At 48.7% G+C, this 11,893-nt stretch overlaps 1 protein-coding gene across 1 annotated transcript in view; it reads left to right on the top strand.

The window, feature by feature from the left end:
- Positions 1 to 11,856, top strand: part of TBX5 (T-box transcription factor 5) — a 20,623-nt gene extending 8,767 nt beyond the window's left edge. The window contains exons 3-4 of the mRNA XM_042886164.1: positions 3,323 to 3,549; positions 10,778 to 11,856. Coding sequence (XP_042742098.1) covers positions 3,323 to 3,549; positions 10,778 to 11,361 — 811 coding nt within the window. The 3' untranslated portion in view covers positions 11,362 to 11,856. The remainder of the gene's footprint in view (positions 1 to 3,322; positions 3,550 to 10,777) is intronic.
- The last annotated feature ends 37 nt before the right edge of the window (positions 11,857 to 11,893 follow it).

The following is an 11,893-nucleotide window of genomic DNA, read 5'->3' as shown; positions in this document are numbered from 1 at the left end:
GAAGGAAGGAAGGAAGGAAGGAAGGAAGGAAGGAAGGAAGGAAGGAAAAGAAGGAAATGAAGGGAGGAAAAGAAGGAAAAGAAGGAAAGGAAGAGAGAAGGAAAGAAGGAAATAAAGAAAGAAGGATAGAAGGAAAGAAAGGATGGATTTTTAAAGACCAAAAGGCAGTCTATAGTTGTGGCTGTGTATACTGTGTATTGTGTTCTTGGGAAATAGTACAAATGTTTCAAGATGACCGTAGTGCACCAAAGCAATTTCTTTCTTAGAACTCAGAGCTTGCAAGGAACAGAGAAATAGAAATACAGAGAGAATTGCCTTTGACAGTAGGGAAAAAAAAAAGCGAAAGGAAGAGACTATTTTTGATATTTAGTTTCCTGTCTCTCACTCCTCAAATTGTTAATTTTGGGGGCAAAAATAACACCCAGTGTGTTTGACTGAAATGGAAATATTTCTGTCTGAAGAGAAGTCCCTGTCTCCTGGGAAGAGAAATGTGGTGTTTCCAACTGCTCTCCCTCCAGCACATGTCCTGCTATGCTATGGAGCACCATGCTCCTCTGGCAGCCACAGAAGCTGTGGTTTCCCTGGGAAAAGCAGTTGGAAAGGAACCAGTGCTTAACAGGAGTGTGGGACCCTGACACCACCTCTGCTGGGTACTTTGGGGTAAAAATATTGCAGCTTAAGGCACATAGCTCCTTTAGAGATAGGAAATTTTTATTAATAAAAAACTATCAGCTCTCTGTAGTGACAGGGAAAACGTTATAGGTGAGCAGCATCAGGGTGAGGGCTGCTTCTCTGTGTTATATGATCCTTTGCACAGCAAGAGCATGATGCAAGCGGAGGTCCCTGTGAACTCCTGTGAGAGGTTACTGGAAGAAACACCTGCAAAAGGGCATCCAATGGAGGCATCCAATTCCTCCACCCCAGAAGAAGGGAGAAACTGTGGCAGCATTCAGCTTTGCTGTCCTCCAAAAGAGCCACAGTAAACATGGTGTGACATCAGGCCACAGTGTGTCTCTCCTCTGTGGCAGCTCATAGGCACTCCATTGGGGAAACAAAAGGAGAACTGTGTCATTTTAGTCTGGGGAAGAGGAGGCTGAGAGGAGACCTTATTGCCCTCCTCAAATAGCTAAAAGGTGATTGCGGGGAGAGTGGAGTTTGTCTCTTCTTGCTGGTGACAGGTGACAGGACAAGGGGAAATGGCCTCAAGCTGTGCCAGGGGAGATTTAGGTTGGGTATCAGAAAGGGTGGTTAAGCACTGAAATAGGCTCCCCAGGGAGGTAGTTGAGTCACTGTCACTGGATGTGTTTTAAAACCATCTGCATGTGGTGCTCAGGGTCATGATTTAGCAGAGGGTTGTTAGAGTTAGGGTAGTATGGTCAGGTTGTGGTTGGACTCAATGATCTCTAAGATCTTTCCCAACCTGAGCAAGTCTGTGATGCTATGTTTCTATGATGTTTGGGAGAGGTCTGTGAGCTGAGGAAGAACGAATCAGTTAGTCCACATAGCAGTCTGATCAGGAAGCAGAGTCAGCTTTGGGCATCTTGTCTCCCTAAGGGAAATGTGAGGATGGCAGCTTTGGGCATTGTGCTGGTACCATTTCCATGAAGACCACTTTGTGAAGGTGGAGCATGGCAGAAGCAGACAGCTCAAAGCTATAATCTGGTAGGGCTGAGAGGCATAGTACTTAGGGGGTTTATCTGAAGGGAGGTCTGAAGGTAATAGCTCTTGACCTTCCAGCAGGAGCTCATGCAGTGGAATCATGGGCGCTAGCTGCCCACTGGTGAAGAGGTCTCCTGAAGCACACAGCACCTCCTGGCACCCGTTACTGCCTTGTGTGCCCAAAGAATGAGTCCCCACTTCCTCCCACATTCCTACCAGCCCACCTCTCTTTTTGTTCACCATGCACAGCCTGAAATTCACTTTTAGGCAAAAAGCTGCATGATTGGTCAGCGGTGGAAAGGAGCTGCAGGGCTGGTGGAGTAAGAACCCCACCTTTGGTGTAGGCTTGGCAAGTCACCAGCGCCCTGGGTTTGGAAAACATTTGTGGCACAATGAGAAACACATTCACTTGGTTTTGAGCTCCTGGGTGAGTTTCCCCTCTATAACAGCTCTGTTGCTAATGGTTCTGGAAGTCACCACAGCAGTGGTTTGGATGAAAGCTCCCTGCTGAGAGTAGGTTTATATAATTGGTATTGTTAAATGTTGTAAATAAGTTCTGAGTTGTTGCTATGATAGGTCCTCTCTAAAAGGCCTAAGAGGAGATTCAGGGCTCCTCCTCCACACATATGTGGCCAGGCGAGCCTGTTCAAGATGGGATTGGAGGATCTACCCTTGGGCAGGTGAGCAGGGCACCTCTAAGCCATCTTGCTGCAGAGGTTGTGGCTGCAAAGAGCGAAGTTGTATTGTGATCTGGGCTCTGGTTCAGACTGCTCTGAGCCCAGCAAGTCCTTGGATTCAGCAAGTGCCTGGCCATTGTGGAAGTGGAGGACATTAGTGTCTCACCTGAGGTCTCTGGTCTCTGAACCCCCTACTCTTTCCTGTGAGAATAATCTTGTCCTGCCACATGTTGCCAATGTGCTTGGAGAAATGTCTCTAAAACATTGTATGCTCTTGTAGGAGAGGGATTTGGAGCCACTGTTGGCAAAGCACCACTGCTTCAAACCGGATTTCAAAACAAGGAAACAAACCACACTTTCCATCAGTGCTCACCCTCCTGGAGCGGCTCTGCTCAGGCAAATGGCTCCTTGTGATATTTTATTTCTCCGAGCACTCTGGGAGGGAGCTTGTTCTCTGGTCCAGAGATCCCCATTCAGGACAACCAGGCTGGAGGAGCCTGGGGAAAAGGAATGGGGACAGCAACCACACAGGGAAAAAGTAGACCTAAATATTTAATCCACCATCACATCAGCTTGATTCCCTGTAAGCAACTTGACGGAAATGAGCTTTTTATTTACATACATGCTCATATATATGATATAAATAGGAAGTGATTCATAAATGCCATCATATTGTGTACGTATAAATCTTATGTATTTTGCTATGACTTCATATATCTATCTTAAGTGTGGGTAAAATAAAAGTGGTGAAGAGGCAAGAATACAAGGAAAAAGATACCGAAAGGAGAGCAAGAGGGGAGAGAATGCTGCAGTGACAACGTGTGATGGGGCTGCAGTCGCCTGGGAGGGGCGCCTCTATTTCTCTGAAAGTCTCATCAACACCATGACGCTAATGTGCTGCCTTCATTTATTAATTCACCAATTCTTTTTATTAATTGATTGCTTTTCTGCTTTTCTTTTTTGTTTGTTTGTTTGTTTGCTTTTAGTAAAGAGTACCCAGTTGTTCCCAGGAGCACAGTGAGACAGAAAGTGTCCTCCAATCACAGCCCCTTCAGTGGTGAGACCAGGGTCCTTTCCACCTCCTCCAACCTGGGCTCCCAGTACCAGTGTGAGAACGGGGTGTCAAGCACCTCCCAGGACCTGCTGCCACCTGCCAACCCCTACCCAATCTCCCAGGAGCACAGCCAGATCTACCACTGCACCAAGAGAAAAGGTCAGGCCTTCAATACTGCTGCTTGTGACTTTCCCCCTCCCTAGCATGACTTTGGCCATTACTTTGTAGCGCTCTCTCACTGTGGGATGGGAGGCTCTGGCTTGCTTTGTGGTGCCTCTTGAAGATGGGCAAGGGCTGAGTGCTGTGCAATAGAAGTGGGGAGCAGCATGGAGTAGGGCTAGAAAACTCTTCTCACCTGTGGGAGCCTGGATTCTTTCCTCTGCCCTGGGCTGGGAGCAGCTGCTGGCACCTTCCATCCGTGCTGAATCCACATTGGGCAAGATAGCTGGTGCCGGAGATAAAGTTGACTTATCTGTCTCTGTAGCCCTCAGTTAGGGTTAATCTCTGAGTGTAGATACCTTGACAGCTTGGATTTTGTGGTTTTTGTCTAAAAGTCTCACGGCTGGAAGACATTTGCCCATATGCAGAAAGCATTTCCACTTAAATGCTCAGTCTAATGAGCGGGGCATGGGATTGAAAATCATGATATCCATGTTCATTCCCCTCTGGCGTGACTGACCTGCTTTGACAGAGCTTGAGGGATCACACTGTGAGTACTTTACACTGACTGCTCAGCTCGTCCTGGCGTGAAGAGCCCGGGGTACCAGCAGGATAATTGTTCTCAGGCATGAGCAGGCACTCTGTGGGCTCTCCCTTCCCCTCCCAGAGCAGTGGGTGTGCCCAGATGCAGAAATGCTTCAGGACTGGGAAAGCAAAAACATGAGATCAGGCCTGGACCCTCAGAGGAAAATAGGGAATTTCCAGGGCAGTGTTATGGGACAGGCAGGAGGTTGTGGCTGCCTACCCGGTTCACTTTTCTCCAGGATTTGGAAAAGCCAAAAGGAGACAGCACGCACCACAGGATTTGGCTGCACAAAGTACTGCTCCAGCCTGGTAGCCTCTTCCTACAGCAGATATCTTCCTGCTTCCCTGCAGGGTCCTATCAGCAAGCCACATGCCATTATTTTTAGCATCCTAACCCCGGGGCACTGGGATGTGCAGTGCAGACTCAGGGTGAAAGTGGCAGATGCCAGGAAGTGCTGGCAGATGGGACAGCAGGGCAGTGGAAATAGAGGTCTCACCCTTGGTAAGTCCTCCAAGTATTGTAGCATTGCATCTGTGGACATACATGTATATATGCAAAACAAAAATTGTTGAGAAATCTTAATATTTTCATGTTGTGGAGCTGAGCCAAAGAGGGAGAAATGGAGGCATAATTTTCTCAGTCTTCCAGCTGGTGGGGTGACCCCAGTTCTCATACAGCCAGTATCCAAGCTGTGGTGGGTAGAGAGTAAGGAACAGCAGTGCACTTCCAGAGTGTACCCTGAGGTCCGAGTGAGCTGTATCACCCTTGCTCCCCCCATCCTGGTGTAGAATGATGGGTGCAAGCTGCTGGGACACGGGGGGACTGCCACTAAGCCTTATGGTGGAAATGGGACAAGAGGTCACAATGGCCCTTGGTGTCTCAGCCTGAGATCCAGCCTCGGTGCCCTGGGAGCTGAGCTTTTGACGTTCCTCTTCCCCTCCACTGAACATGAATAAAACAAGCTGGCCCAAATGGCAGCGGCCCTTTGGACAATCTGCATGTCCCTGCACCGCAGGGCAATTCATCATTTGCCTTCACATTGTAAAGTGATAAGGAATCAGCTGAGGTTTCCTTCCAGTTTTGGGATTCCCACTAAGTGGTGTCTCCATGGGTGGTTTCCCTCAATCCCTCAATTATCTCACTTCCTCTTATTGTCACAAAAGAGACGACTATCTGCCCCATAATAAGCTCCCCAGCCCCTTCTGGCCTGCATGGCCCTTGCAGAAGTGCAGGAGACTGGCCAAGCGCGTCCTTGTCTGTAGGGCCGACGGCTCCTCATTATCTCCATGATGGCTTGAGTGGCACAAGCAGTTAAGGGCCTTTTATCAAAGCCGCCAAATGCTTTAATCAAAGAGAAGCAGCGTCCTGTCCGACACCACCGCCTTCTTCCCCAAGCTGTGTGTCTCAGGAGCCTGAGCCTCTGCTCCCCTTGCTGTGCTTTTTCCCCTCCCATGCATGCAGCAAATCGAAAACAGTCACGGGGCTTAAAGGAAAGAAACACAAAGTTAATGGGAAACAGAGAGCCAACGTCAGCTGCCAAGCAGCGCTTTGCAAAGTGAAATTAATTAAAACAACAACAACAACAACAACAAAAACTGAGGGATGAGCAATTCTTCTCAGATAAATCAGAACGTGATCCAAGGTTTCATCTCAAACTCAGGCTGAGTGTGGCACTTTCTTCTAGTGCTGAACAGGATCTGCATTAAACTAGTGAAACTAATCTTATATATAATATTTATCTTCCTCTTGCAACATCTCCTCCTTCAGTGAAATACCAAACTCTTCCTCACACCTCTCCTGCTTTCCTACTGCAGTCTCTCTGCATATATTTTAATAAGTCTTCTCATCGGAGAAAAAGTGTAGGTAGGAGTGTATGCAGTTCCAATCAACTCCTCAAGCACTGGCTCTTCTTCAGTCAGGTTAGGATTTGTCTCCAGCAGATGATTTCCTTCTCATGAGGCTATGGTTATGGATAAGTGCTCCTAGGGGCAGAGGGCAATCTGGCTGTGTTCAAGACCAGCTGGTGTCTGTATCTTCTGCAGCAAATACCAGCCCTGCCTTCCAAGATAGGCTCTCGAATAGTGCTCCATCCAGCTTTGACATCTCATGGTGTTTCTTTGGAGCCCTTCTAATCAGGAGGGTGACTCTTCGTTTAGGCTTGGTAAAGAATGGGTCTGTTTGAGCAGCTGAATGGCACCTTATTCAACTGCTCCTTTCTCGGTGACTTGAGACCAAGATTTCACTCTGTGGTTGACAGTGTTGTTCTTAGCTGTCAAGTCAAGATGGATTCACTCTGTAGATCTGATATGAAGTTGCATTAGGGGAGAGCAGCAGGGATGTTATCTCTGAAGGCTCCTCTGTCTCAGGGAGCAGATCCCCTTCTGGGTGAGGAAGGAAGGACACATCCCAGAGCACCAATGTGGCAATTCCTGGTGCCTGGGTGGGAACGCGGGGTCAAGGCATTGGGAATGACCCCAGTATGATGTGACAGGTTGCTGCTCCAAGCACTTTTTGAACATGCTGAATGCTAGGGAATAACAGTCCTGAAGGCTTGAATTGTCCTGCGTTGAATCCTAGCTCCAGACTGACATTGCCTATGGCATTTCACCTGGACTGCTCTGGGATGGATGGATGAACTCCACAACTGTGTCCTCCTAAGCAGTGGCCTCATCTCTTGATGTGGATTTTTAGGTTGCAACAAAGATCTGTTAAATCTTTGCCTTTTCTCTAGTTTTTCTCCACTTCTTCCTTTCTCACTGCTGTGCTTGAGAAGCCCAAAAGGACTTGCCAGCAGGCAGCTGGCTTTCTGACTTTCATTTTAGCCCCACATCCCAAGTAGGGCATCAGGGCTTGTTTTCCCTTGTGTTATCCTCTCTCTCTCAGACTTCCTGTGAACTAAAAAGTCATCCCTCTAAACCTCTGCTCCCTCCCAGCCTTACACAATCCCAACCACTTGGCAGATTTCTGGGTTGCTTGTGATGCTGAACAGGAGGTGACTGGAACAGCTTCTCCCGGGGGAGGTTATAAAAGTTGTCATGTTGGCACTCTGAGGGAGAAGAGGGATGCGGCAGAATCCACCGGCTCCAACCAGCAAGAACTGTGTCGTTCAGCCACTTAGCTTGGATGTGACCCTGCCCATGGGGAAGTATATATCACTCATCTTCTTCTTGTTCTGCTGAGGTTGGTGGAGATGCAGCAGTGCCTTTCTCCCTTTTCCTCAAGAACAGGCACTGTTAGGGTAGGCCGACCTTTTACCAAGCTGATTTCTCCCTCATCACAGGGAGATGGGATTTCTTTCTCTTGGAGAAGCCATAGGAACAGGGCTGAATAAAAGCCAGCTGTAGGATGACCTTCTTCTCATCCTGCCAGCATTTTAGGAGTTGCAATGAGTTGGTCAAGCCCTGAGCTACCTCACAGCCGGAGGTGTCTGCAGCCTGGGAGGATGCAGCAGATGTAGCTTGAAGCCTGGAGCAATGGGCTGCAGAGGAGCCTGCCTCCAGGGCAGGAGGTGCTCACGAGGCCAGTGGTGCTTCATGCAGATACTCCATTGCCTCACCAGGCAATGCTTTCTGTGCCTCTGCGGGCAGTACCAGCCATTTACTGCCTCCAGCTTCTGGTGCTGTTTTTCTTTCTTTCTGCCCTGTATCCCTTTCTGTGTTCCCCTGCAGTGCAATGCAGCCACTGCAAGCAGTGTGACTGCTAAAATAACTGCCACAGCCGCAACACATCTTAGGTTTCATGTCCCAGGAAATATGACTTGTCTGCCCTTTAGGGATGCACATTTTGGTTGAGTCCATCCTTCTCTTCTTTGACAGCCCTAGTTGGCTTTGTTCATTTTGATTGGCTGTTCCCACTCATGTTAGATTCAGATGAGAAACCAGAATGGGCAAAACAACAGCATTATTGATAATCAGCCATTGTCTGTCCCTCATAAAGTTGGGACAAACCTACTGTAATGTCTGGGAAGTGCGAGTGAGCTTTAAAAACTGAAACATTTGGGTCCCATTCTTCATTGTCCTTTATCCCATGGAGATGAGTGTCATGAATTAGAAAGGAGCTCTCCTTTGCAGGGGATTTGCACAAGGGGAAGAGGTGGGCCCTGGGTACCCTGAAGTCCAGAGATTTTACATGTTTGCATTTCATTTTGGATAGGCCTAATCCTGGAATTGGGAAAATTCTACTTAAAAAGTCATTTGTGTGGTATTTACAATCCAGCTGGAAGTAGTAAATACCGGAAATCTTGGAACTGCTTATGCTCTCATTCAAACTCCTTCATTAGATAGATCATCTAAGAGGGAGCCAGTTTCCACACATTCTGCAGGCTCCATTTTCCTTGGATCCACTTCTGGCAGCTTCCCCTGCTTGGCAGAACCTTCTGCTGTTGGAGATTTGTGCAGTATCAAGGGGATGCTCACGAGAGCTGGTTGCCACCCCAGGCTTCCAAGAACAGCAATGAACACAGAGGATGGCCAGCATCTCCCAAAGGTGTGCCACTGGGAAAAGGACAAGGGGGGCTGTTAGGGAACCAGCATCAAGAAGTAAAGCCAGAGCAGAGCAGGTTTCTCCACTATGCCCTGCTGAGAATGTGAGAGAACCTTAGGAAGAGGGTTGTGGCCTGGGGATCCACTGTCCAGGCTCCAGAGCAGTTGGGTTGGCTCTGAGCTGCCCAGAATGGGGATGGCTCTTTTTTTAGAGCTGTGAGAGAGGTGGAAAAGCAGCAGGAGGAAAAGCTGGAGGGCAGGCAGGCACTGTTAGGATGGGCTGTGATCCTCTGTTAACGTCCTCTTTGGAGATAGGTGCAGTCCCCTCGAAGTCCTTAAGAACTAGAATACCAGTGTCCTTCCCATATCTGACATCAGTGAGCACAGGTCTAGAAAGAACAGCAGAGCACTTGCTGGAGCTCATAAAGAAGAGGAGGCAGCTGTAGGACTTCCACTCATGTGCTGGTTGTTTTTGTTTTCTTCTTTCCACCTGCAATGCATTCTGGAAGCAGACCTGTGGCTCTGCAGCCCTGCCTGGCTGTGCTGCAGCAGGGAGTGGAACGTCTGGGTTCAGTGGAAAAATCAGCAGCCTCAGGTTGTAAGTCAGGCACACTTCAGCACAATGGAAAAACAGGGTTTGACTGTTTTGAGCTTCATATTTAAAAAAATAAAATAAAATAAACAGTCAAACCCCAAGCCAGTGGCTTCTAATGCCAGCAGAGTAATGCGGTTTAATGCTGAAAATTTTATTAGCAGAACAATGCTTCATTTTACAAGACATTGTTTTTCCACCCCAGCGTTCTTATTACTCAGTGGTGGGTTAAGGATCCAGAGCTTTTAGGCTGTGTGTAGAAGCTAGCACTGCGGCTGGTACTGCAGATGTGCCTTTTGTGATGGACTACGCTCAGAACCAGGACTCACAGCTTTTGTCACCTTCACCTATGCAACAAACCCCATCAGAAGTGAGCGCAGTGATACACTGCTGCACCCACTTACCATTTTGGCTGTGCCAAAGATGCTGTTTCAGTGCGTGGCTCTCCTGCCCTTTGGTGCCTATATGTGCTGGCTGCACTGGGTGGGCACCTGAGTGAGGTGATGGGTTATATTACAAGCAGAGCAGGTGCAGCTTCCAAGAGGAACATATGGCTGCTTACAGCAGTAAGGGTCAATTCTTGGTGGTATTCTTTCCAATTGTTATGCCTTTAGATGGAGTGCCATGTTTTGCCCGCACCAGGAATCCTGCTCTTAGAGCAGGAGCACCAAGCTAACGTGGGTCGGAACAAGCTCTTCTCTCCTTGCCTCACTGACCTTAAAATCTCTCGGTGAAGCTCTTGTTCCTGGGAACTCTGCCATTCATTCCAGCAGAGCTGGATTTCATTTGATGACCCTGTGAATGAATAAATAAGTGCATATTCATTTATTCATTTTACTCCCCCTAGAGATTTTACCTACATTGTTTATCTCCTTCCTGCTGTTGGCACAGAGATGCTGCAGGAAACAAAGGGCTCTGCAAGCTGTGCCTTGTTTGGAGAAAAATTCACTTTTTCATTTTGCTTGGCCCCAGCACGCAGCCCTGCATGGATTTATGTTCCCCTTGGCACAGCTGAAGGCTGGGGCTGTTAAATCTGATTGCCTCACCTCTGTCATAGCTGGTGCTCTCACAGTGGAATTTTTATTGTGCCACTTATCACAGAAGTGTATAATTGTATAAGCTTTTAATTAACAGTATCAGCTCTGGGAATGGGGATGTCTGTTAGGGTGCTGTGTCTGCAGGCAGGAGATGTGCTGGCAGCCAACAGAGATGAGTCTGGTGTCATGGGGTATCACCAGAAATAATACTTCTCAAGATCCGTTCTGCAAATTACATTGCTTCTCCTCCCAGAGCTCCCAGCTAATCCCTCTCTCCCCAGCCCAGCAGGCCCGATGAGCTGCTTTAGTGGGATCTGTTCAGAACAGTCCCAAGGAAGGGCTGTGACAGCACTGGGAGATGTGTCTGCAGCAGACGGACTGGAGCTAGATGGCCGTTAGGGCACGTCTGCCTCAGCCTTGCGTGGGCTGTGCCCTTGGTAGAAGGAGGACGGTCCTGGCAGCCTGCAGAGAGGGAGGTTCAGCTGAGGGCATGGCATTGTTGTTTGCTAACAGGAGTTTTCTCTCCCAACAGATGAGGAATGTTCCACCACCGAGCATCCCTACAAGAAGCCCTACATGGAAACTTCACCGGCGGAAGAGGATCCTTTCTACAGGTCCAGTTACCCCCAACAACAGGGACTGAACACTTCGTACAGGACTGAATCAGCCCAGCGCCAGGCATGTATGTACGCCAGCTCTGCTCCCCCCACGGACCCCGTGCCCAGCCTGGAAGACATCAGCTGTAACACGTGGCCCAGCGTGCCATCCTACAGCAGTTGCACAGTGTCTGCCATGCAACCCATGGACAGGTTACCCTACCAGCATTTCTCTGCCCACTTCACCTCAGGGCCTCTGATGCCCCGGCTCAGCAGCGTGGCCAACCACACGTCCCCCCAGATAGGAGACACCCATAGCATGTTCCAGCACCAGACCTCGGTTTCTCACCAGCCCATCGTGCGGCAGTGCGGACCTCAGACCGGCATCCAGTCTCCCCCCAGCAGCTTGCAGCCTGCAGAGTTCCTCTATTCCCACGGTGTGCCTCGAACCCTCTCGCCCCACCAGTACCACTCGGTGCACGGCGTGGGCATGGTGCCAGAGTGGAGCGAGAACAGCTAACGAGGCAGTCGATGGAAATGGGAAAAAAAATAAAAAAAAAAATAAGATAAAATAAAATAAAATAAATAAAAAAGCGGAGGGGAAAATAAAAAAAAAAAAAAAGGGAAAAAAAATCCAACACACCATCGTTAACAAAAATGAGAGCATTTTGCAAGACTGCTTTAAGCAAATGTTCACCACCAGCACTCGAGAGGGACAGACGCTGACCGTGCCAATGGTTGGAAGCACACATGGAGCACTCATTGGCCATGGCACGATGTGCCCGCCCCGGTGCTTTGGTTCAGAAGGCAAACCCGGGGGAGTAGAGCGCTGACCCCACGTACCCCCAGTCCGTGTCTCTGCCACAGCCCTCCCCTGCCCGGCCCTCCCCTGCTCCTCTCCTTCCCAAAGGGACGTGTGACTCCTGCTGCCTTTCTCAACACGGCCAGAGTGCTGGGATGAAAACAACTATGACGTTACTTTTTTTTTTTTTTTTTTTTTTGTGGTGTTGATGTTGACAATGTTATATAATAAATAATAATATATATATACA

The sequence above is a fragment of the Lagopus leucura genome, unplaced genomic scaffold (assembly GCF_019238085.1).
Source record: "Lagopus leucura isolate 7727_CA_CO unplaced genomic scaffold, USGS_WTPT01 Super-Scaffold_100055, whole genome shotgun sequence".
In the NCBI taxonomy this organism is placed as follows: domain Eukaryota; kingdom Metazoa; phylum Chordata; class Aves; order Galliformes; family Phasianidae; genus Lagopus; species Lagopus leucura.
Note: the sequence above shows the minus strand (reverse complement) of the source record. Positions and strands in the feature narration are given on the sequence as shown.